The sequence below is a fragment of the Astatotilapia calliptera genome, chromosome 22 (genome assembly GCF_964374335.1).
Source record: "Astatotilapia calliptera chromosome 22, fAstCal68.1, whole genome shotgun sequence".
Taxonomy (NCBI): Eukaryota; Metazoa; Chordata; class Actinopteri; order Cichliformes; family Cichlidae; genus Astatotilapia; species Astatotilapia calliptera.
The window spans coordinates 5,723,136-5,750,233 of record NC_137442.1 but is presented as its reverse complement, the minus strand read 5'-3'; the positions used below and the strand labels follow the sequence as shown (position 1 = coordinate 5,750,233).

Sequence of the window (27,098 nt, the reverse complement as noted above, 5' to 3'; positions counted from 1 at the left end):
AAGATAAAGTTCATTTGTTTTTCTACAATGTGGGAAACCATCAGCTAGCCTCTGGGGAAAAAGGCTAATTTTTCGGGGCCTCCAGACATCCGGGACGAGATTTTCCATTTCTGTTACAATCCTCAGTATGTAGATGATGCTAATCTTGTGCAGTTCTGGCCAATATAATCCCTTTTTTAATCTCCACATAAATTGTTTACCTGAATGTAATGAACAGACATTTAAGCATGAGTGGTCAATAGGACTTAGACTACAAGAGGAACCCAGAAAGCTTCGAGTGCCAGTTTCACCAGGATTTGACACATTAATAAACAGAATCAGTTTGTGGAGATTGCAGTTGATGCTGGATTGAACAGACAACTAACAGACTTGAGATGCACCCGTCGGTAAACCAGGTGAAGTCAGTACAGCAACCAGGTCGTGTTGTTATCTCGACACGAAGCTTCGATGTAATTGAACATTTGTGTGTTCAAGTAAAAATAAAACATTTCCATTAAGCTTTGATTTAAAGCAGACACACCTGCATATAATTTAACTTTCATTTTGACATGTTTGGCATATGATAATTAAGTATTATATTATAGTATTGTAAGTGTGATCATCGTGCTATCGGCCCATGTTTGCAACAACCTGTGTTGCAACAACAATAAAGATAACTCGGCTCACTTTTAAAGGCACGCTCTGCAGATTTACTTAACCTGAACTTAACAGCTGCTTCCACCGACGAGTGAAGGCTCAGTCCCACTCTCACAGAGCTCACTGACAGAGGGACTCCTCAGCCTGCCGAGGTCAACGAGGAATGCATCGAGGAGGGGGGAATGTACCACAGGGGTGTTGAAGAGTGGGTGGGGAGGCAGAGGAGGAAACCTAGAGGGGGGAAACAGAAGGGTCTTTTGTGAGACAGGAAGCTGCTGAGACCAGGGCCTTCTCTCTGGTACAGTAGACAAATCTGGGATATGAGAACGATGGCGAGAGCAAAGGTGAGGTGCAGCGAGGAAGGCAGATAAGATCGAGGACAGACGACAACAAAACGGCAGATTAAAACAGATCAAAGTGTAACAAGTGAGGCGGAAGACGAGAACACAGTGAGAACCTAAGGTGGTAGAAAACCTACATAGTGTGATTTATCATATTACTTCCTCTTGTGATACAATTATCGATACACTGACTTCAACAATAAATGTTTTTATTGCAACAGTCAGTTAATTTAATCCTACTTGTGTTGAGGACAAACTTAGATGGGAGAAAATAGAGGACAGAGGTGAGAGGTAAATCAGAAAGCTTACAAACTGATAATAGCAGCATCACTGCACCACAGTACTGTTGTTATGTATTATGAACCCACAGTTACAGTACTGTAACTATTACACTATGATTCCCACCCCTGTGTGTTGGTGAGACTTGGCTGTCCTACAGACAAAAGATCAAAAAGAGGAAAACAAATTACTAACTTCCAAAACATGAGGCCGAGCATACAGATGCACAGTATTGGTGCACAGACACAGTTAATGAGGTCAGGGAAAACCTGCAATGAAAACAATCTGAGCTCATTCCGGTCTGTCTGTTCATCAAAGAGCTTTTCATCTTTGCCTGCAGCTCAGTCCCATCCGGGTCATTACTGTACGAGCAAAACAGCCGAGGATGCAGCATAAATGAAAAACGACCCTCCCTCTTCCTTCTTCTGTCTTCCAATCCACATTTCCCTCCTTCCATCTACTGGTTCCCCCTCGCTGACACATCGCGCCCCTCTCACGTTCAGGCAAACAGTCAGGAGCTCGTTAATCTTCCCACACACAGACTTCCCACTCTCTCATCATTACAGTGAAATTAAGAGGCGGAGCTTCGTGATGTTATTTCCATTAGAAATGCTTCAAATCTTCCATGCACACTGGAACCCATCAATCGAGGGTCCTCCTCGATTGGTGGGTTGAAACGTGCAGCTCTACAGATTATTTTTATTATTAAATTTTAATATTTTAGAAAAAAAATGATCAATTTCTAACTGAAATCAATAAGATGATGGAGTTTGTCCATGACTTTAATAGATTTACTACAGCTGATCCATACTTTGGTAATATGAACATTGCTTGCATTTGTTTGCCTTCACTGACCAATCATGTCGCACTTCTAGAAATGTAAAAAAAGGTAGGAAGAAAATCTTGTGTTATTGAAATTTTATATTTTCCCACTTTTTTGGTGTTTAGATGTCTTAATATAAAAATTTAAGGCTGAATGATTTTTATAAGACAGATTATTTTGGAAAGTGACACAAAAACCAGTAGAACCAGTTACTTGAACTGAGATGGAAAAAACAGGCAGTCACTACGCTTAAAGGATTAGATTTGATTTTCTCTCCTGGTTTAGGTTTTTTACCTTTACTGTAAAATGGAGAATACACCACAAATTGCACGTAAAACGTAGCTGTTTAAAACGTTTGGGGCACATTTCTTGATTACGTACCCAGTTGGCACCACCACGATGTCTTCCTCTCAGCCTGACATATATTTATCTGCCATGTTCCTTTGATTTGAAAGCAAAACCAACTATCCTCAAATGTAGAATTATATACTTTGTGTGGGACCCGTTCTCAGTTTCACCCAGATTTAGCTCTGCTCAGGAGGCGCTCTCAGGCATCTAAGTGCACGCTGGCTCAGAGCTGGTCTGTGTATGCCCAAAACCTAGCATATCATTACGCCTGAAAGAACATGGGGACAGTGGCTGACCAGTAATTTGGCTTTTATAAATGTTGTCACTCATTCCAACGTTTCTCCCCGTCCCAAAAGTCTGAACTGTACAGACACAACATAAAAAAGACAGAAACGTGACTTTAAGCTTGAAACGAGACAGAAATAGTGTTTCCAAGAATCTAACATGTACCACCCGGTGCCCCCTAACAGAAAAGTTTAATTTAATCACAATAAACTGTGACGACTATATTCAGCAGATGGTTTAGCAAGATAAATGTTTTTGTTTTCATTTATTTTACTTTTTCAGAGTAGGTAGCTTACCAAATGTGACCGCCCTCTACAGCACCATAATGGACCCCGATGATCCACACCACCCGGTTTCCCTTCTGTCAGCAGGGAGGTGGTGCTGCAGGATCTGTGCGAGGACCACCAGTTTTGTAACAGCTTCATATGTGAGGATAATAAACACTCAGCACTCGTTCTCCCAGACTCCTTTGCAGATCCATACACATTCATCCTCTGTTTGTTCATTCACAGTTGGTGAATAAACAAGAGGACACAGTAAAATCCGCAAAATACATTAGATGCCACTACCCACGTCTAATCATGTTCATTCTTTTATGTGCTGTCAATCACGCACATATTAAAAACTTCATCCTAAAGGCCACACGAGGTTGGCTCCAACAGTAACTACAGTTACAGACTTTTCTGTTAAAATGAACTTTAACAGGGAAAATAACCTGTTAACATCCAAGTAAAGGTGGAAGGTTTAAGTCCCTGTAAATACATTTCCTTCTCCTTGACACCTGTATGTATACAGATGCATTTCCAGGTTTGAAAAATGAAGCCATTTCTGTTTTAAGAGATGTCTTCTGCCCGATGAAGGCATCAGGGGCAACTTGGGGCTCAGCATCTTGCCCAAGGTTACCATGAGTAGGGGAGCCAGGGTTTCAAACCATCGACGTTATGATTAGTACACTACCCGCTCTCCCTCCCATTTATGGGCTCTCTCACTAATTCTGGGTCATAATGAATTAAAAATTAAGTATATTTTTCAAATTGCGGTCGCACCATGTTTCCAGATGACAGACTGTCTTGCGTATGAAACTACACACCTAATGAGGACACGGTTTGACAGTCAAAGCTGCCACATCTCGTCACATCCAAGTTTTTGCACGCAAAATCTTGATGGCGTAAACGCCTAAAGCTTCAGAAATCTTTAGGTGATCGTCTCGTATACCGTTTTGTTTCCTCTGCAAAGCTTCACCTCAGAGTTAACTGGAACTTTCTGGTTTGATTTGCCTCTTGGAGCTTTTTGAGGTCTCTGTCGTGCGATTATCTGACACGTGTGTTTTTCTGTTTTCATGAGTGAATATGATTCTGGGGCTTCAAGACGTGGAGTCAATCAAACAATGGACGTCACAGTGGTGATGTTATTTCTATATACAGTCTTTCCCACTAATACATGTTTACTTTAACTGGCTTCTAAAGTAGTTCATCCACTTCTAGTTTACTAGTGTTTGTACTTTGTCTTATAAATAGAGAGATGATGTCTTTAAATGATCTTTTCCTACTTGTGTTCTGTGGTGTAGGAAGAACAGGGTCATTGCTTTTGTGTGTATGCTGGTGCAAACCCCCAAAAACTACTAATTATTTGTCCCTGCAGTCACCAGTATTAGTAATGCTTAACAAATCTGCAGTAAACGGAGCTTTAGCATAAAATACACAGAGTTTAAGATGGATTTTAAGAAAACAACAAAAACCATGTAAAAAAGCTCAAAGGGGATTATAGTGTTTATTTTACTGTGTAGGCCGAACAGAAAATAACAGTGAGCAGAAAACACAACTGACATGTACTCCTCCTGCGTAATATTTGCCTCTCCAAAGAGTACACAGGCTCAATAAAGCTCTGTCCTCCTCAGGTGTGTGTGTGTGTGTGTGTGTGTGTGTGTGTGTGTGTGTGGACGATGTGTGGGGTATTCTACCACACGGGATCCACAAAAAGTGACTTCAAACACATCATGTTTATTCAGCACAGGGAAAAAACATTTACCCGGTGAAAAATCGACATTCGCTAAGCAGGAATTAGGAGGAATCTGACCCCTGGCATAAAGGTGTCTTTCTACAGCCCTCAGCCTCAAATAGAAGACAGGAGAGGGGAGGGGTGAGAGGGCGGGAGAGCCAGGAGGAGATTGGGGACAGAGCAGGAAAGAGAGTGAGACAAAATGCAGGCAGTCAATATTAGAGAGTGGACGAAAAGCAAGACAACAGAGGCAAAACTGTGATGAGGAAGGAAACGTGAGGCAGGAAGTAAAGCAAACTCTGAAGATGCTAATGAGCCTTAGAAAAGGTTAAAGGCCCAGGCAACAGCATAGCTGCAAAACACTTAAACAGACCGCAACGCTAAAGGTCAGCTATAATTAAATGCTGTTATTTTAATTCACTAAAAGTGATGTTTCAGAAGTTTCAAAATGCTGTGTTTAGTGTCAAAATACAACTTTACAGGAAAATAGTGACTCTAACCAGGTGGAAACCTTTTTTTGGAATCTAAATAAACATCATTTGACAAATATATTCCTGGATCAAACTGGGAAACTGACTGTCTACCACTCCAAGATGAGAGGTTATAGGGTCTTCTCTAAATAGAGGCTGCTGACTTGGCTGTACTGAGCTCCCAGAACAGACACCTTATTGTGCCTGCGCCCTCTGCTGGCAGCAGGTGGTACTTCAGGAGCCGCTCAGAGTGGCACACTTGGCTCAAACATCTGTAGCATTCAAAGTGACGCTCGGCATCCTTCTAATCTGTTTTAGTTTACTTATCCAAGTCAGGATAACCATGACCAGCTAGTGATTTGAAGCTTATTCACCACCTCTCTGCTCTGAAGTGATGGAAAGTGTTACAAACTCTGAAAATCTGACCCATATATTTCGGCTTTTAAAAACCTCCAGTCTAATCTGTAATCTTTGGCATAAACCAGATTGAAAAACACAGAAGCAGCTACAGTATTATTGTTATGCTTCTATGGTAATGTGTGGTTTCCCATGTTACAGATCCCTCAGAGGGAGAGTAGTTACAGGTATGAAAAGTGCCCATGAATAACTAGCGTTTCTGAACAGGCTTATAAAAAACAGGTGGTCTAAAATAGTTGATTTATCTGACTCCCTGCAAACTTCTGTTGATTATAAACATATTCAGGATTAAAGTTGTTGTGACCATGACCTAAAACAAATCCTGATGGTTCTGCATAGTGAGCTAAAGCTTCTCTTAGTCAGGAGGAAAAGGAGATTTTTTTGATGGACTGTCAGACGAGGGAGGAGACAGAAAATAGGAGGTGGCACAAAAGTGAAAGAGCATTCCCCTGGCTACATCTCTAAGAGACAAACTCACACCCACATTTTTCTTAACATTTAAATATGCAGCAGAGAGAACAGAGCCACCAGTGTCGGGTGAAACCTATCAGCAAAGCATGCTCTGATCTTAGGTCTGCTGCAACCTTATTGGTCAAGGTGTGCAAAGTAGGCCGGGAAAGAAATGCAAAGCAATTTTACCACGGTGGCAGAAAATTGGACAGGACAAAAAGGTCAGTGCTCCCTCTAGAGGTGGAAAGATGGGAGTGCGGTGCCAGTGGTCACTCGGGGCCCTGGGGTCCTGCTGGACTGAGGAGGATATCGTTTCCCGAGGCAGTCGGAGCGGAGGCGGCACGTTCCCTTACATCTGTGGTCAGTCGGTGTTTTAAAAGAAACTGAGTGCACTCTGGTAACTTTTATCATCTTATAGACTTAAAAAAAAAAGACAAACACTATACTCGTACAGTATTAAAACCTTTACTCATGATACAACAAACAGAAACGAGATTCAGAATTAATGACTGAAAAAAAAAAGTTTCATTTTTTTTTTTCTTCTTTCAGTCCCCAAAGCACACAATAGTCAATCAGCTCCACATGTACGATGGAGTAAGATACAAACAGGACAACGAACAGACACAAGAGAAAGAGAGAAATTAATAACGAGTGACAGATTCTTCCATTCTGATTTTACACTTCTCGTATTTGTTTAATACTTTGTAATAAACAAAAGATGAATAGCATAGATTGAAAAGACTGATACAAGAAACGAGACAAAGAAACTGTGTGTGAAGTTTTTAAAGTGAAGAGTAAACAATTAAGGAAGATTCTAGATCTACTGGAAAATAGTTTTCCTGCTTTTCTTCTTGATCAACAACCGAACACCTGATCTGGGTTCTTTAAGTCCCTGCCCTTCTTCTCCTCCCTCCTCGGCTCTCTGACCTACTCTTCGCGGTTCCTCCAACACAACCACCTTCTCCTTCAGTGGAGAAATCCAGTTCAGCTGATCCTTCCTATCAAGTTAATGCAACCAGATCCTGCTCACCACACCTATGCATTTTAGTGGGCTATGCACTGTTTTCTCTAAAGTTAGAACCCTATTTTCTCCCTCATAATCTAAAACAGACTCTGAAAAGCTTTTCAAACGTCCACTTTTAGCCAGACAGGTAACACCCAGCAGCAAAAATACCAAACCAAACCCAGCTTAAGAGCAGGTGGAGGACTAGGCTAGGCTAGCCCTCTTAAATCGTTCCTTATCCTAATTTCACTCATCGATGCATTCCCCTCTCCTTTATAAACCAAAGCAGATCTTTTCAGGCTATTAAGCACCAATGCACAGCTTGAGCACCCAGAAGGGTCCACAACACTGATCCACTCTCTCCTGTGACCAGCACGTCCCCTCTCCACACGTGCTATCATTCAACTCTTATTAGGGCCCCCGTTAGTAAGCATCACAGACAGGCCGAGGTGGGCATCACAACATATGACATGACAGACAAGCGCTGGGGACTGAGTGGCCCTGCATTTAAAAATGGCTGCAAACAGCTTGGCAGTGATAAATAAACCAGTGAAGGTGGTGGCGGTTTTGAGGCTGCACAGCACACTCTTTAGCACTCACTGATCAAACAGGAGGGGCCTTGGCGCCTGGGTTAAAACGTCCAATCAGACACGGTGATCAAATCTTCAGTCACAGCCCGCAGGGGGGAAAAAGCATATTTATAATCAACGTCTTTATTCTCAAAAGCGAGTCATTTCAAAATGTAACAAAGATGGCGACAACAATACTGCTACACAGTCAAAAGGTCACAGCATGCGTCTGCCTTGAGTGCACAAGGTTGCAACGACAAACATTTTTGGCGGTGCGGCGCAATCCCGAGGCCCCTCGGTGGAGACCACAGATCGCCGCAGCTCTGCCGTCAAGTAAAGTAAGCAAAGAGGACAACACACCACGGGATCCCTTCGCCATAGCTCTCCAACACTTTGTCCCACGATAAGCTTCACATCCTTTTCAAACGGTCCGAGTCCATTCAGATGGAAAGCCCAACAATTTTCAGCCCACGTGGGTGACTGAATGTTAAGTTAAAAAAAAAAAGGCAGTGGAGATGGGGCAGTACAGGAAGGAAGGAGGCTGGGCTGTACTGACAGGGATCGGGCCAATGAGCGAGTTCATCACCCCTCCAGCCTGGCTCCCTTTCCTGCACCATTTTATTATTTCACGCAACTAATTTATTTAACAGCGCTCAGCAAGTCACAGCCAAAGCTACAGTTTCTGCCAGTCAAAAGGCGCAGCTGCAGAGGATTCCATACACATGTGCATAAAACCTTACACACATACCTTAAAACAAAAGCTGAAAAACAAAAACACCCAACCACCAGCTTTTGCCAAGACAGCCTGAAAGCTTGAAACGTCTTAGCACGTAAAACCTGCAACGACTGTATCGCCGTTTTACTGTTTCTGTTTATTGTCTTCTAAATGCTAAGCTCATTGCAAAAAGTAAAGTAAAAAATAGCATAGCACAACTTAAATACATTGCTGTTATATGGAGGGATGGGAATACCTAAATGATTTTACTGCCAATTAATATTAAGTTATGTAACAGACTAAGCTAAAATGAACTAATGCCAGAAACACAACAGATATATTGCATGACAAGTTGAACCACAATGAGTATACAAGTTGCATATTTTGACTTTTGAAGAATCACCAACAGAAATCGGCGTCCGTTCAGTCAACTCTGCATGTGTGTCTAGTACTTAATGTCAGCTAGTGAACCCTGCAGCACTGTGACTGGCTGTATAATGATTCCCATCCCAAGGTATAAACACAGTGCAGTAGCAGCAGGCTTAAACATTCAACAGAGGAAGCTCCAAAGCTAAAATCCTGCAGAGAAAGTTTCAAGGATATCAACCAACCAGAAGAGGAGATTATTCACACCATCACACATCCTGAAGTCAGCATACTCTCTGAGCGGCACACTGAGGGAAAAAAAAGCTTGTTTAAGGTAAAACCTAATCCACAGCCCAACTGTCTCAGGATAACCAAACCTGTGTCCAGACCACAGATTTCAAAGCTCAATGGCTGCAGAATCACTCAAGTCTCTATTATTTCATCTGAACCACCTCAAGTCACTAAAGCACTGAGACCATACTACAGCTTATACAGTACAAGAATGCTGGTAGATGCTCGTGCATCTCACCTAAATCATGAGCTTATCACCATCCCGCTTTGCTTGCTAATACATAACACGAGTCAGCAATGGTGCATAAGAGAATGAGCTTTCTCTGCATGTAGGAAATTAATGGACATCTGGAGACTACTTTGTTGAGTTGATCGTTTGTATGCAAGGAAAAAGAAGAAGTGAAACAAAACCAAACTCTAAGGTTAGACCAACTTATATGTTAAACACAACACCTGTTTTACAGGTCAACTGCCAGCCTCTATGTCCACATCACATGGGGGAGGCCGCGGATCCTCTCTGAGAAGTAGTATTTGGACTATTTGCAGGGCGGGAAGCTCTTTGCTCATTCTGGTAGCTGGCAGACCCCAAAATTCAACAGCTACTTCCACTGCTTCCACCAGGCAAACTGCTTCCTACAATTACAAAACAAACTAACTCTGGCTGTGACTGGTAGAGCACAGAGCCTTATCAGCCACAGCCAACAAGTACAAGCACTTTGCTGGTATTCATTTTCCAAAGTAAGGAGACTAAAATAAAGGCCGGGGTCATAAAAAAAAAAAATGAAAAAGAAAACTTCAAGTGGGAGATTCAGTTTTAAGCTAGAGTGGAGAACGGCTGTCTGATTTGTCTGTGTACTTGCATACTGTAATTGCATTGATGTAAATGTGCAAGTCTTAAATGAAAAGACCGTATTCGTTATTTAGCACCTGGTAGAGGACACTTGTGCCTCTTCCCTGTAGAATGATACTGCAAAATGTGTATCTAATTTCTATTCAATGTGGTGACTAAAAAGAAGGCTAAACATACTTCAGAATGTCAACACTCTTTTAAATACTAACAAAAATGGCAGAAAATCTTTATGTGTACCCCAGTATTGCTCGCCTTTGAGCACGTGTAGACGGTTTAATTCATAGTTTTAATATCTCCTGATCGTGTGGTAGCTGCATTTGACTTTTCACTGTAATTCTCAGATTCAGTTGCTCACAAATTTCAATCACAGTAAATGTCAAGTGCCATTGTCAACAAAATCCAGCCAACCAATTACCAAGAACTACAGGAAACATTGGCAGAAGTTGGTGCAAAAGCAGCATTGAGGTGTGGTTTGGCCCTGGGCTCCAAAAGGTTCAATGGTGAAGGTTTAATGGTTGTCACATGGGAATCCAGTCCAATGTTGATTCAACAGCTAAAAATAGAGCTTTATAATTTGTTTGGTGGAGCCACATCTCTGACGTTCTCAAGTGTGAACAGGCCTTTGTTTTCACATGACTCCATTTTTTCTATTATTTACATCTACTGTACAAAAGGTTGCAAGCACCGAGCCCATACACAGTGAATAAAGTTTTGAAAGAGTAGGTAGTAGGTGTAGGATTTCCATTATATATAATCACAAGTTAATTCCAGGAGAAACATGACATACACGAGGATCTTTGTAAACATGGGGGCATCTTCACCGATCTCCATCCTCAACATGAGATCTATAACGAGCTGTGGGCTGCAAAATTATGCCAACGGACAAATTATGCAAATCTCAGCTGCTGCTTTTTGTATTGCACAAACCCTGCTTTAACAGAGAGTATGGGTGCAGCACAGCATGCCTCTCAAACTACAATAACTGCTGGGTTAATTTTCTGAAGAGTCTCCCTGAACTGCAACGCACTCAGTTTAGACAGACCGTTCAGTTACATGCAGAACTGCTCAGGGAGAAATTCAAATCATCTTCCTCTTTTGTGTTCAACAATCGATTAAAAAAATATTTAAAAAAAACAAAACAAAAAACCCATAACAAATGGAGATGTTCAGCTGTGCTGCGTGTCAAGACAGTAACGGTAATATAGTCAGTATATTTGAGGTTAGCATCCAATCCAACATCCAATCTGATTATTATTTGTTCAGGACGTGACCGAATTTTTATAACAAATCACCACATGGGATTTGAAAATAACACAACAATAAGAAAATCCTACACTTAGTACCTTCAAGTTCATCTTAGATGTCTGAGATGGTCATTTCTAGGAAACAGAAACATTTACACAGCTACAATTCACAAAAGTGCATATAAATGACCACCAGCAAGAGGAGCCGTTAAATGAATGGGAAGTTAAATGAATACTCTTTTTTTTTTTTTTTTGCATGAAGCTGTACTTCCTGTGAGCCTCAAGCTGTTTAAACCATCTGCCAAAGTAGAGAAAAGGATAAAATAAAACTTAAAAAGAAAAGAAATTCAAGTCATTCTTCTTACAAAGCCCGCTGTGCGCACCAGGGCGGGAAGGACCATGTTTGGCTGTTCAGAGTCCTCCCAGCCCCCTTTTTCCTGGATTTCAAAGCCTTGGAAAAAGCTCTCATTTCATGAGTACAGTACTTCAAAATAGAAACTTAAACAAGTTTCAGCATGAATAAAAAGCATTAAACATTTCAATTTTTATAAGATTGGATGAGCTTGTTGGGAGGGTGTTTCTGCCTGTCCATTACAGGGCACCTCCTGACAAAAAAAAAAAAAACTTTTGATGATGGACAGTTGATTGAAATGCTATGCACCTGATTTCAAGCTAAAATCAAACATGAATAACTAACCGGCTAGTGATGGATATAATATGCAGAGGTGCAACTGGCAGTAACCCAAGTAAAAACGGGGGAGGTACACCAGTTACACAGAAGCAAAAACCCACTGCGAGTTGAAGATGGGAAAACGGAAGGCTAACTTAAAATTAAGACATTTACTGTATATATAAGATAAAAAGGGCGTGTATTCCTTGAGTCATAACCCCTATGGAGGAAAACTGGATATGGGAAAACAAGTGAAAATCTGTGTGTCTCAGTATTAGGAAACTTATTTTCACAGCCATATTATCTGTGTATTAGTTACATCATAGGTCAATCCATGGTTGCAATCTGCATGCGTGTGTGTGTGTAGACAATTAGCCAGGGTGAATGTGTGTTCTTGTGTGTCCACCAGCAGGTGCTGCAGTTAAGTGAGGAAGAACAAGAAGAGCCAATGACCCAACACAGAGGGGTCGTGTTGGTAATCCTGGTGTGCACTGGATCCTGACCGGAACAAAGCTGGCTCCTCCTCTAGGTGAGCTGGTGAGGCGCCTCTAGCATCTCCATCAGGAAGGTGTCAATGGGCGTATCACCAATCAGTTTAAAGAAGAACAAGTGCTCCAGGCACTTCAGACCGATGGAGCGCAGTGCCGGGAGCCGGAGGAGGAGCTTTGCAAACCTGTATAACAGAAGGAACGATGAGGGACAAAAATGGCCACTGACCTGGTAATGTCTTAAAATCAATTAAAATGCACGAAAAATTGTGAATAATTTTTCAGATTGCAGAACGAAAGCATCCTGGATAATCTGTTAATATAATGTATTTAAGCAGAACTAACAGTTTGTGAAAACAATGTAGCTTGCCATCACCAGTGTGTGAATGGGTGGATGACTGGATATGTAAAGCGCTTTGGGGTCCTTAGGGACTAGTAAAGCGCTATATAAATACAGGCCATTTACCATTTAAAACACGAGTTGGAATACATAAAATATCTGTCCATAATCACAATATCTAACAGTGTACAGCTCAAGTTATGCTTATAGTACACAGAATCTGCCCCCACTCTTGCATTGAGTTTCAAGTAACAAGATCAGAATCAGAATACTTTATTGATCCCTGGGGGTATCAGCAATACGACTACTTTATGCCAATCCGAGTTATCTCATACAACTAAACTAAAAAAATGAATTATAAATTGTTGTTTCATTTTAACAAAGTCAGTGGATTTAAGAGGACTTGATTAAATGCTGCCCAGGATTCTTGGCTGTTTTATAACTTTTCTGTTTTCACACTATGAACACAAGTAAATTTGATCAAGATACAACATTCAGTTTGTTTGGTAACAGCCCAGAGACTAATTCAGAAAGGCAGACTGTATCAGCTGCTCTGTGCAGCGGTGATGAGTGTACGTGGGTATGTGTAAACAGCAGAGCCCACAGTGACTTCACCTCTTGTCTGTAGTCACATGTGCAATATCTTACCTTCCCTGCTGATCGGGATATTTCTGTTTGCAGTAAGACTCCAGAGATGCGTACACCCTCTCTCTTAGGAGCTCCACCTCACTGGAGTTGGACAAACCCTTAGCATCTTCAGGTAAAAACAGAATATTTTCATTATTTCAACAGTTTAAAATTTCTTCAGTTTTCCAGACTTTAATGAGTCTGTTTTAGTTTTCCCAATGACACGTTCACATGATTTTCAACATTGCACCTGCCCATGTACCTGGATTGAAGAGAATGATTGCTCGAAGGCAGCCCAGCTCTGTCTTGTCCATTTGCATGTCTCTCATTTTACTAACAAGCTCTGTCAAAACCCTGAAGAGAGGACAAGAGATATGCAAAGAGAGAAGTCCCAAATGGAGACAGTAGGAAAAAGCCGGGAGAGAGAGGGGGAGAAAAAAGAAAGGATTGTGCCAGTGAAGAATAAAAAAAAAAAGAGGGGGAATCGATAAAAATAGGAGAAAATACATGAGAAAAAGACAATATTAAGTGAAACAGAGAGACCAGATGGCAAAACCACTGCTATTTATGGTTACTTATTAATATAATGACTGTAAGTTAGGCCATGGCTGAACACTGCTGGTTCTGCAGCTGCACCGGTGACTGAATCTGTCCTGTCATGAAAATGGCTGGCAAATGTCAAAATCTACAATGACTGGAGATAAAAATGTTTTTAGTAATTTCTTGTTTAGTTTAAAACTTTAATTTGTGTCTTTCCCTCAACTGCTCATGGAGCAGAGACACTCGGGTCAGAAAAATATTTTTCATTTACCAAACACAGACACATAATTTGGACCAAAGCTTTTGAGAATAAACCCAAAATGTATTTAGTGAAGGGAACATATCCGGTTGTTGTCTCTGTTAAACAGTTTTTTTTCTTTTTTAACTCTTCATTTCAAGTACAAAGCTGTGGCTGTGGGGACAGCAGACCCACCCATCTGCTGTTAAAGCCTCCTGTTTGAAAGGCACAACCAGTGAGAGGAGGTAAAACGGCTCGCTTCAGGCAGTGGATGGACTGAGGAGCTGCACAGAGGCCGAGGTGGAAATAATCCCCTGTAATTCCTAACAGTAATCCTTTTAACATAATTTAAGGTAAAAAAAAAAAACTACTTTTCTAGGACTGTCACCAGCATTTTGATGAAATGCTCACTTTTAAAATAATTTCTTAAAATTAAAAGTAGAATGGCTATTTTTAATTTTTCACAACTGCATGAATAAATGCAAACAACTAACAAAAACACCGCCTAAACATGAAAATGTCACAATAACAACATTTTCAAACATTTCATTCAATGCATTTATCAATCTTTAGTAGATGTTGCGTTTTGCAATCTAAACTATTAAGCGTTTCCCCTCCAGGCAAACGAACTGAGTGAAAGAGGAATGGGATACAATTATAGAGTAAGAGGAAGAAGTGATGACTGTTAGAGACTGCTTATTTGCTTCTCCATCGTCCTTGATCAGAAACGAACATCTGTTTTTAATGACAGGGTTGTTTTTGTTAAACAGACACCACCTTAACCAACATTACGATGCACTGCCAAATCAATTGTTTTATGCACGGCAGCGCTCTGGATAAATGCCTTTCCCCCCCCTTTTTACTTGAGAAAGTGGAGGAAATGAGGAGTAATTTATGGGGTACACCCAGAGTACGTGTCATTATTTTTATACTACGGGTATTTCCCATCTGATGACAGCCAACAACACCTCCACTATAAATTAGGGGCTCTAAACTTTAACCGAGGACTTCGGTAATACAGTATTTGCTGTTCACAAAGGCAGTCCACACATTTAGTTTCACTCTGCAGTCGTCTAACCTAAATATACTTTAAGTTCTAAGAAAATGAAGTGCCAAAGTGCAAAACATTCAGTGACAGGATGCATTCAAAGCCACAAACAACACATGGTGTCTGACAGTACGCCGATCATTTACAATTTTAGTAGGTGATGTTCAGACTTGTATCCTGTTGTAAGAACCTGGCTTGCAGCTGTAAGGCTGCAGGAAAGTCTGACAGCATCAACGTTTCCACGTCGTTTGTTTGTTTGTTTTAAGGTAGACTTAAAGAGGAGGGGTTCAAGGAAAGTGTTTGTGTAGTGGGGTAATTACCTGTCAAATATGGCCCCAACCTCGGCATTGTGCGCCCTGTGTATTCAATCACAATGTGTTATTACAATGTCATTACACAGTTACAGTACAGTACTTTCTGTTCTGAGCCCTTCAGCTGTACAGGTAGTGCACAGGTAGTCCACGCTTACATGTGATGTGACATGGTTGTATTAAATGCGATGTCTGGTTTAAGGTTTGCTTTATTTGAAAATTTATTGTGCATGTACTGTTACATGTTGCTAAATGTGGACCTCTGGTAGAAATGTGATGTGCTTTATTACATTATAGTGTGTATATAGTATTCAATGATTTGCACATGTATTAAAACAAGCACAGGCTGTAACAGATTTTATGAGCCAAATGCAGGACAGCAGAAAAACATCTTACAGAAAGGGCCCTTCAACGTTTAAATGATTTTTCTAGCTAAATGTTAACAGATCTGCAAAGTAACCTGAGTAAATGTCACTGAACTGTGTCTGTTGGATGAAGAACAGAGGCTTGACGAGCAGAATACAACATTTAGGACAACAAATTAACCACACACAAAAAAGGAAAATAAAACATCAGTAAACAGAAAACACATTTAAAACAGCACAAACACAACAACAAAGTAAAGCAGAGATGCTTTCTACCTTTGTCATCGATTTATTTTCACATAAATGTGGAGCGTATGTAGGCAAAAGGTCACTGTGTGCTTCTTTTCTGTGTGTGTGCTCATTGCGTCATCTTTCCTCTTGGCCATCTAGTCAGTAGCAGCATAATAATATACTAAATTTAACTGTTCAGTAGCTTCTTTGAATGAGGTCAGCAATGACCATAATTTAGTATTCAACTGAATGAAACACTGCTAGGCAAGGACTGGGTCTGCTTGCTCTAGGAAAGGGTCATTGACCAGGAAAGCAAACAGGAAAGGATGTGCAATAATCAATTTACTTTCTGCCTGTCCAAACTCAAAAGAAAGATGGTACCTTTCAAAATAAGACACCAGAGTCATGGTACTATTAAGACTTACATCTTTTAAACCTACATCGTATTAATCTGGACCTGCTCAGCTTTTGTGTTTGCTGAAATTTGTCCGTTAGTTCGTGTAGTTAAATGATGTGTTTTTCAGTTTGAGTTTTGTGTGGAGTTTCTTTCTTTTCTTTTTTTTAAAGAGCTTGTGGTATTTTACACTTCAGGGCCATTAAAGCAAAACGTCTACAGCGAGTAATGTGTTACAAAGAAATATCCACATCCTCTTTCATAAAATATGGTTCAGTAGACTCAAACAGATGCTGATGCCAAGCGGAAACAGAAGCCTGCTGCTAGTAGAGAGCAGTGCTATGAGAAAATGACCTTTGAGCCATTTGCAACAAGCCCAGCATGATTTGAACTAAACTGGATTTGAAGCCAGGATTAACCATTTGTAGCAAATTAGTAATCTATTAATGTGCAACTACTGTGAATTAAAACACTGTGATCAAGCCAAAACTTTAGATAAGATTAACCAAGAGCTGCAATACGCATACTGTTTTTTAAAATCGAGGCAAAAGCCGTCTGACATCCCATCATGACATGAAACACGTTATTTCACCTTACCTAAGTATTAAATGCATCAACTGCAAACAAACAGTGCACCATTTTGTTCTGGGTCCTCGTCCAGCAAACCTCTCGGCTATGAGGGGAAAACCCCCGCTCAGCGCAGCCACACATGCCTGGGGTGCGACTTGGCGGTCAGTCGGGGAAATATACCTCCTTCATGAAGCTGGCAACTTTTCAATCTTTGGCCTGCGGTCATAAACGCTACGTGGATTGTGATCTGATGGTTTCTTGTAGACACACTGGAGTTTGCACCAGAACTTTAATCATTTATAAATGTGCCAGAAGGGTCCGTTTGTATATCTGCATCCATATTAAAGCCCGATAATTCAAAGAACATAAAGTTTGACATCTTTAACTTATAATTAAATCTGTTTATGCATGTTAAGCCAGTCGTACTGAAATTGTGTGTGTGGGGGGGGGATAATAAAAAGGGAAGATTTAACACCTTTTAACATACTTACGGCCTCTAAAACATTCTGCACAGTAATTAAATTATAGTCACATATTTTTAAAGACATTTCCATTTCATATTTGCACATAAGATTGTACATTTGCCAGCCATTACCACATTACCAGATTATACAATGAGTGATATGCCACTGAGTGTGCAGGAGTTTGCATGCATGCCTATTGCTAAGTATTAGTCACCAGCCTCCCTGGCATGCGCTGTGATCCTACAGGCAGCACTACAGAAGCAAAGTCTCTCAGCCAATTACAGCCAATGCAGAACACAGCAGCTGCAGCCAGCCAAAGATGAACACTGTAACCTCGATTCTTGTTCACTATCCAGAGAAACCAAAAGGGATTTCATTTTGGCTTTCCAGGATCTGCTTATTTTACTATGTAGTACATGATTTTATACTGCATACATGTAGACGTAGTACACTTGAGATTCAAAGTAGAACGGCTTCTGAAAATGCACTTATATAACAAAGCTAAAACCCTCTAGTGAACACAATGTTTTGGTTTCATGCCTTCTTCTCCTTAAAGCTGCAGAGAGTCCCAAATGTTGTTTGTGTATCAGAGTTGCACCATTTGTGTTTCCATACATTGTGGCATTACCTGTCAAAGATAGCTCCAACACCTGCACTGTGGGCACTGTTCCTGTGGACATGCAGGCCTGTGGCAAGTAAAATCCCGTCCTTCACCGAGATGGAGCGATGGGAGAACGATGCAATCAGGAGCTCATTCCAGCCTGTTGAAAAGTTGGTGTCTCAGTATCTTTAATGAGGTTTATTTCATGTTTAAAAAACAAATACATTAAACTGCAGTGGCTAATACATGAGACAGATCCCCAGTTCAAGACTAAGACACACAAACCCAGCCTCAGTGGGTCACAAGCTACTGTGCTCCTGCAAAGCCCAGAAAAATGGGAGCGATCAGGCAGAACACTCATCATTAAATGTGTGCAAAATCAAAGACACGGATCCATTCAATGTGACAACACATCAGAAACAAGAGATTACCCAAATTTACTGTACTTCACAAAGCACAAAAAGCAGAAAATGCCAAATACCCTTGCAAAAATAGTGTGCAAGTTTATGATTAGCTTTTCTTGGCTGTAGTGGCTGCTGTTGTAATAACTGCATCAAATATACTGCTCAATAAATAGATAAGTAAATAAATATGGGAACACTTAAATGAAACATGATTGATGAAATAATTATTCAAGTTGAAAATCTTTACTGACACAGTGTGAAATTTATTGAGAACAAGACGTAACAATGGATCTTGAAAACCAAAATAATGAAATCAAAATAACATCAAAGAGTTAAACTTAACATTGTTAAATTGTTTCCTGAATTTCTTTAATAAGCAAAAGTGATGTTTGCATTCTTCTTTGATGCACAGGTGAGGCTAAAAGCTGCACTGGAAGTTTTAAGATCGGGTTACAGGACAATATAGAAAATCCTGAGAACTAAAGATTATGTAAGATTAAAATGTTTACATTTTGATGGATAGACCATATGGTGTACTTTATATCAATCCATGCATGGTGAAGATCAAACTGTAATGCCATTGTTACAAAGAACCACAAAAAATGTTCATTGTTTGCAACAACCGCCCTGTTATTTGTGCATTTTTAAAACTGTTGGAGTATATCATGATAGTTTTAACTAAGAGTAAAACCAGTAGAATCTCATCTGAGTTATTAAACCGGATCAAATCAGTCTGACTTACCTGCACGTAGCAAGATGACCTGGTCATCCAGGGGCAGCTCTGAGAAATGAGGGATCCTCTTGGCCCACTCCACCAGCGTGAAGAGCTGCTTGTCTGCTGCCTGGCAGATGTTGGTGACTGGATCGTTGGGCTGAAATAAGCAGATTTACAGTATTAGTGGTAGTGATTTCATTGCAGCTTTAATGCATTACTATGTGCCTGTGAATAATATTAAAACTAATCTGACATCTAACAGTAACTGTATCACGCAAAGCTCAAGAAACACAAACGTGTAACTGCTATAGAGTTTGTTTAAACTCAGACTTCCTTTGATAATTATTTCTATTGTTAAAAACATCTAAAGGGTTTATTTCCAACCCCAGGCTACTCACAGAGCTGCCGCCTGAACTTCCATCTGCATGCAGCTCTGTCTTCTGCTCTACGGCCATCTCTGCTTCCAAAATCTTCTCTACTGGCATCTCCTCATTGACTGCACTGGTCGACTCCACGTCACCATCTCTATCCTTGTTCCTCTGCCGCTCCTCTTGGACAGCTGCAGGACAAGGGAGAGAGGAACACAGGGGAAAACAATAAAAGGGAAGAAGGTTGGAAGGGAGGAAAAAGTAGGAAGAGCAGAAAGGAGAAAAAAATGCAGGTGGGTAAAATGAGTGAATGTATGTTATTATGAGAGGAGGAAAAGTACACAAGCAGAGGAATGGCCGAGAAAGCAAATGATTTGGGTAGGCAGGCAAATGTGGAGAACAAGAATAAACAAAGAATGAGCCAAGGTAAATAAAGTGAGAGATGCAGAAAAGGAGATTAACAGATAATGTGTGAACAATGAGGGATAAAGATTGGTGTAGGAAGAGGTGAGCATACAAAAGGAAAGAAGCAGAAAGATTCAAATGAATTTGGAAATATGAAAAGAAACAAACAGCAGGGAGAGAGAGGCACATGTATACACAGTTCATAAAAAGTCTCTCATACTGTCTTTCATACTTCTTTCAGGTCCACAACTAAGGCAGAAATAGACCAATTAAGACATACCACATAAATTATTAACAAACCATTTTATAGACAATAAGGAAGAAATTACAGTGAAATCAAACTCAGAGTGTAAGCGCTTTTTCCTAGATTGAATTCCAATTCCAGGCAATTAACAGTTAATGGCTGGAACAAAGTTTTTGGAACTATTAAATCCCTGCTGTAATAAAACTAGGTTTCTATTTTCATAAAATTCAAGCAATCTAGTTATTGCAGACAGTGCCCATGTAAATACAATCAATATAATTCCATGAACTCTACTTTCCCTTTTCATGAGGTATTAAAAAGCTGTGTTTAATAAAAATATGGTTTTATATTCACTTTAGATGACCCATTTCTGTGGGAGTTTTTTAATATACACAGTAACCAGATTTTTTTTAAAAGAAATAAATGCACAATTACGTTAAAATAATCAAATTCATAGTCCGTTACAAATGATTTGCAGTCAAATGTTTTGACAGTCTGATATCCTACAGACATCAGCAGATGCAGATTATGTGACTTGGCCGCTTTGGTTTGTTTAAAGTACCAGATTTATGCCATTGACCTGAATTTTGTAATATGATTTTTTTTAAATAAAGCCTGTTTCATAAGTGTACAAGCTGACAACCAGTTGCTGTTGTGGCAGTCCTAAAGCCATTCAGCTGCCACTCCAGTGATTCTCTTGTCCACCATCCTGGACTAAAGCTGGCGACAGTAGTTCTGGTTCTGCTTGCTGGGAGATCTGCTGTGAGCTGGAAGGCTACTGAAACCAGAAACCGCAGCAGGTGGAGGACTGGTTATCTGCCACTACGGCTAGCTCACTAAGGCGGCAGAGCAGAACAGAACCGGGACTACCAGTGCCAGCTCCAGTATGAGACAGTGAAGTGGCGTCTGTCTGCAGTGCAAGACAACAGCTGGTTGGCTAATTAAAAGAATCTGGATACGTATCCTCACAGTATTCTTACTACGGTACTACCAAGCATCAGTTTATTCTTAAATAAATGTTTCCACACGGTTGAGGACCTCTTCTGTAAGTGTGACTCTACTGGGCTGCACCTGGTTAAGAGCAAAGAATAGGTAACTTAAACTAGTGTAACGATGACTGAACGAGTGGGCATACTCAGCAAACTTTCCCTGTAACCATGAAGGTTAAAAACACATGGGGAAGTAATTCAAGGCTGGCACTGGTCCTCCTCTCAGCACTGGCAAGAAACAGTGGAAAAATATTTTAAACTAGCTGCTCCTAATTGATAGGCAATGTAATATCTCTGCTTCCTGCTCACTCATACAGGCACAGACACACACCCCTCCCTCCCTCTTCTCCTTACATCTGTCGTTCATCTTGGCCACTACAGAAGGAGGGTGGGGGAGAGAGATCGAGAGGAAACAAAAAGAGGAAGAGAGGGGGAAAGGGGTTAGTGTTTACAAGGCTTACCCACCCCCATCTCCCTCTCTACCACTCTTTACTCGCTCTTTCTATCCTCCATCGTACACATATTAAAGCCTTTCCAGTCATGGAATATGTAGCATTGCTGCTTTATCAAGCTCATCAATTAGATTTGGATGATTTGTGACATTTAACAGGCAAGAATAGAAAGCAGAGGAAGTTGCATATAATTTAAGAGATCATTACAGTCCCTTTAAGATACAAGTCTTTTCCATAATCAGCACGATTTGAGATTAGCTCTCTAATCTGAGTGTCAGGCAGAGATTACACTCCCTTGCAGAAGTACATGCAAACAGCTGCAGACAGAGGAAGAATAGTTACTTCTATTCAAATTAGAAGGAGCGCTGACAGCTACACAAAGCTTTGCGTATAACTTCTAATGTTGAAATTTGTGTCACGCGGACAATCATGCTGCAGCAGATAGAAATACAACATTTGCGTCAGCAACATTTCCAGCAGCTTTACTCAAATTTGCAGCGACCGAATGATGCCTGGAATCACATGGAAGCTTGTTAAGAATAATTTATTTTGTTGTTATGACTGGTGAGGAAAATATACAATAAAGTTATCTCATATGAATTGGTTCTGATTTTTTGCATGCCTTCCATTTTGATTGCTCTGATTGGACAGATCTAGTGGGGTTGCCATCGTGTCTGTTACTGTTAACTGACCTGCGTTCTTATACAGGCACGAGACCAATTTGTTAAACCGTCATCAGATTAAGACAGAAGTGTGTTTTTAAATAGTTTTTACACATGTATTGCAGCCCTCAACTTCTCTATATTGTTATTTCACAGCACAAACCACAAACACAGTGAGCGTGACTCACTGTCGTTAGCTTGCCACTTCCCTTGTAAAAAGGTGGACTGTGGTGATGTGCAAATAACTCCGGTACATAGTCCAGAAGATTTACCTCTACTGAAATGATGTCATTAGTGCTGCCTACTGAACACACTAAGCAGCTTTCTCACCCTAAACCACATGGAGTAGTGCTAACGTGTGAAAACAGCTTTAATTAAAGGAAGAATATTTGAAAGCAGATGTGTTTAATTGTATTTTTATGGTATATCATCTCTCGGCTGGCCTGGGAACGCCTTGGTGTTCCCCCGGATAAGCTGGAGGAGGTGGCTGGGGAGAGGGAGGTCTGGGCCTCTCTGCTTAGGCCGCGACCCGGCCTCGGATAAAGCGGATGAAGACGGATGGATGGTATATCATAGCTCTTAAAATGTTGGGTAAAGTTAAAAAATTAGGCTCAGAGTTAGGCTGCAGAAACTGCAGATTATGCAGACATTAGGTCCCACAGAAAGCATGCTGCCTCGAATATTCCTAAATCTGTGCCGTCTTAATACTCCACAACCACAGTGACAATATCAGCAACAACAGTGGTGACATACCTTACATTTAACTTGCATTAAGTCATTATCAATGTTCATAAAATTTGCATTGTACAACGCTAAGGAATTCAGTGCTAATCTAATAATAGGACACGAGAAAGCACAGGGTGCAATATGGTTAGCTTACTTACACTGCTCAACTCTAAGACGCTTAGCAGCAGATAATCTCAGATGGGCCGGCTTGAAATGGATATAACGTAACTTTCAGTGTTAAGACACTTGTACAAGGCAAGATACAGATTAGTAGATGTTTGTAAAGGTTTCTTAAGGACAGCAGTGAGAATTCTGAATGGCGTTTGATGTTTCGTGCTAATTGCCATGTCATCCATTTTAACATTGTTATTGTTTAATAACTGTTAACAAGGCATGAAGTCTGAGGTAGTGTTCAGGCTGTGTCAGACTGAACTACAATGCACACAAAAACACAGCAGAGCAACCACAATGGAAGAAATGCGCACTTTGATAACTTCACACAAAATCTGGCAAAGCACCAGTTTTGAGCAGGGTTGTACCGAGATGTGAGCTTATTTATTTGTATTTCAGAAAAATGTTTATTTCCTCTTTTCACTTCTTTGTTTTCACTCTCCGTTCCTTCACTCGTGCTTCGGCTCACTGAAGCTGCTCTCCATTTCTCTCTCTCACCCTTTGAATGGGGACATTAGGGGCCAAGATTCAATGCTGTGTTTACAAACAGTAACCAAAGATTTCTGTGGCATACTTTAAAGTAACCAAACTGATTTTTACAAACTATTGCGCAGTGTGACTGTGAGGGGCTGGCTCAATTGCTTCATGTTGGCTACTCCACCAGTCAGAAATGATCACTGCTGCAAACCCCACCTATTACATTTTCACAAGTACAAGGCAGGGACTTTTTTGGAAGTTTAAAATGGAACTTAATTTAGATGCTGGTTCCTGCAGCAAAGGCACCAAGGCCGAAACACAACACTGGGCCAATTGAAAGCGCCTTTGAGGACATTACTCTTGGCCTTTTGTTATACAAGAATAGATTGCAAAGCTAAATCAGCAACACTCTTGTTCAACTATTAACAGTAAAAAACCTTTTAAACCTTTAAAAAAAAAAAAAAAAAAAGAAATTGGTGATTTTATAATGGATTTTAGGACACTGCAAGTTGTAAAGGATGCAGAAAGTATGTTGTGTGTGAATATTTGGCTCTTTGTGTATTTAACCTAAACTTGTTTGGATAAACAGGAATAACACAGAGAAGATTAAGAACAAGCCGATTACAAGGCCTTTTCCTGCTGGCTCACCTTCTCTCTTCATGCCCATGGCCAGGCACTTCTGATAGCGGCAGTACTGGCAGCGATTCCTCTGTCTCTTATCCACAATACAGTCTTTATTGTCCCGACAGGTGTAGGTCAAGTCTTTTCGCACAGTTCTTTTGAAGAAACCTTTGCAGCCCTCACAGCTGTAGACTCCATAATGCTTACCTAAGAGAAAGGGGAAAAATTGCTTTTAATCATAGATGAAACTAACTCAGAGGCAACACAAAGAAAGTAGCTGTATTTTAGACGTCTACTCACCAGAGGATCTATCTCCACAGATGGAACAAAGACGTTTCTGGGAAAGCATCGGCCCAGGGCTGTGAGATGACAGCTGTTTCAAGCCCAGTGGAGGTTTCACATCATCGGAGCTGCTCACTGCATGAAGCCCCGACATCGACACTGTTGAGTTGATCTGAGAAAGCAACAGAAAAGATGCAGAATGCAATGACAACCAGGCTTTTTATGATACATTATTCACTATTCCCTTTTCATCTCTGTAAGAATCCAAAGACTGTGTTTAATATTACGATCTAGACTGCACTATAAACTTTAGAGGACACTGAAAATGAAACATGGGCCCTTTGCAACTAATTTTTTAACCTACTTACTCTTCTCTCTCTGCCATATGGTTGAAAACAGACAGCTATTAGAATCTTCCATGTAAATAACAAAAAACAGAAAACAATATAAATGGGCTCATAACAAAGAACAAACATTCCTGATATCAAAGACAAACACTAAAGCAAAAACAGCATTTTTTAAATACTTTGTGTTTAATGTTGAGCATATACAACGTGAAATATTTTGAATGACACTGATTTACAGAGTAAAGTTGGTTTAGCCATCACTTTAGCTGGAGCAAGCTCTAAATCCTACAAAATGACGGATACATCCACATGTACTGAACCATACTAAACAAAGCAAAATGTCACCTGGGGGCTGCTAATTGGGCCGTAACCCACTGACGGTGTGCCAGGTAGGCAGGGAGACCCCAGCGAAGAGCTGATAACAGAAAAGGGGGAACCAATGCTGCTGATGGGGCTATTGACCCCGGCAGTGGTGATGGGAGGCAGGGAGGTCATGGAAGCTGCAGCTGAGGGAACCAGCGGAGGGGAGCGCTGGCCCGAAGGTGGGGAGGACACAGACGAACTGTCTGGGCTGTGGGAATCTGATAAGAGACAGCAAGATGAACAACACAGTAAATTTCATTATTCATAATAACAGCACACAGCAAAAATGCCTAAGTCTATGGATGGCTTTCTCTGTGATGTTTCATCAGTTAGATGTGTGTGAAAAGTATGGAAAACAAACTGCATTACGTGAGAGCTTACACTAAGAAAATATAAAACAACTGCTTAACACTTTAGTTCAACAATACCTAAAGTAACTTAAGCCTTTAAGTCATCAGGAGCTCCACAATATTGTCACATGACAAAACTAAAAACATTATTTCTACAAGGGATGTTGCAACGTGGATCAAGCTTTTTTATAAGCTGCTTTACAACCATGCAACCCCATCAGTAATGTCCATCCACCGTTTGCTCTTCCTGTCATATGGAGTGCAAGGATCAGTGCCCCAGCAAAGCTCAGTTGAGTCACTTGTTTACATTTGGGTCACACGTCACCAGCAGGTAGGATCGACTCCTTCACAGCTTGGTTGTAGTCAACAGTTTGTTTCGGCCTCAAGTGGTTTCCACCGTTATCAGGAACAGCTTCCCTGCATAATTTGCAAAGCACTGTGCTTTGTTGGAGCTTGCTGAAGACGCTCCTTTTTTGAGCGGTAAATTATCATTGGATGCAGACACGGGGCTCCTACTCGTACAACAGATGTGCCCAGGCTCATCTCATTTAATTATATCATGATGTCCTCCTGAGACCCAGCCTATTCATTTATGTCCTCTGTAATGGAAATTTGTTTTTGGTCTATATCTTTTGACTTATTACTAAAGCTACCCTACTAAGTCCTGATGTGCTCAATTTAGGACATCCTTACCTTTCCAGTGATATCTCGTGTGACTGGGTGGCCTCTTTTAGCTCCATAGAGGCAGGAAATTATAAAAAAAAAAAAACGTTAAACTGAAAGATACTTTTTTTCTTTGGTTCTCGGGAGGATATGCCATTTCTATATACGTAAAGATACCTGTGTTATCGTGGATGAGGTGATATAAATTTCCCTTTGCTTTTAACATTGACTTTAGGGCGAAATTAAGTCAAATCGAACTCAGTAGTTATTCCTTACATTTCTAAAGGAAATAAAAATTCTTACTACAGCAATTTGCATGAGTTTTAGCAGAAATGTGTGTTTGTTCTATGTTATTGGTGCAATATGTGAAAAAATATGAATATTAATATGAATAAATGTACCTCATTTGTCTGAAGACCCTATTTGACTGTGCAATTTCAATCAGATTTATTTTTAAAAAAACAATGACACAAAATATTGTTGGAAATAATATGGAAATTGTGTTCTTCCCCATCATCATTCCTTAAACTAGTCTGTCCCTTCTACAGCTGGCTGTGCTGCATTCTTGCTGCTGTGGGCGATGTACTGGCTGCCGTCTGATGTAATCACTCCCCCCCCCCCCTTTTTTCCCCCCCCCCAGGAACAAAAATCAGGGAATCACGTTGTCTCATAAATCATCTACTGCAGGCCAGGAAGAAAACAGTTATTTCAAAAACAAATCAACAAAGTCAATGAATTGTGCCTTACATTACTCAGATTTGTGTGTGTGTTTAATTTTAAGTGGTGCATACTTTCTCAGCTGTTCATGTATTTCAGGGGAAAATAAATAAATAAATCCCCATTACTGGCACGAGTTGTTATTACTTTCCTGGCTTGGGAATAAAGGT

The 27,098-nt window shown here is 40.5% G+C and overlaps 1 protein-coding gene across 5 annotated transcripts in view; it reads right to left on the bottom strand.

Annotated features, from left to right (window-relative positions):
- Positions 1–730: 730 nt before the first annotated feature.
- rxrba (retinoid x receptor, beta a) overlaps positions 731–27,098 on the bottom strand; it is a 28,218-nt gene continuing 1,850 nt past the window's right edge. Inside the window, exons 3-14 of one of the 5 annotated variants that reach the window (XM_080296342.1) lie at positions 25,181–25,416; positions 24,507–24,660; positions 24,234–24,413; positions 21,452–21,472; positions 19,490–19,650; positions 19,119–19,248; positions 18,000–18,132; positions 15,357–15,392; positions 13,473–13,564; positions 13,232–13,337; positions 12,259–12,428; positions 731–867 (exon numbers count right to left, since the gene is read on the bottom strand). In XM_080296342.1, coding sequence (XP_080152468.1) covers positions 12,281–12,428; positions 13,232–13,337; positions 13,473–13,564; positions 15,357–15,392; positions 18,000–18,132; positions 19,119–19,248; positions 19,490–19,650; positions 21,452–21,472; positions 24,234–24,413; positions 24,507–24,660; positions 25,181–25,416 — 1,397 coding nt within the window. In that variant the 3' untranslated portion in view covers positions 731–867; positions 12,259–12,280. Of the gene's footprint in view, positions 868–11,342; positions 12,429–13,231; positions 13,338–13,472; positions 13,565–15,356; positions 15,393–17,999; positions 18,133–19,118; positions 19,249–19,489; positions 19,651–21,451; positions 21,473–24,233; positions 24,414–24,506; positions 24,661–25,180; positions 25,417–27,098 lie in introns of those variants that run through there. The other 4 variants (XM_026157116.2, XM_026157117.2, XM_026157119.2 and 1 more) reach the window with 4 other exon arrangements.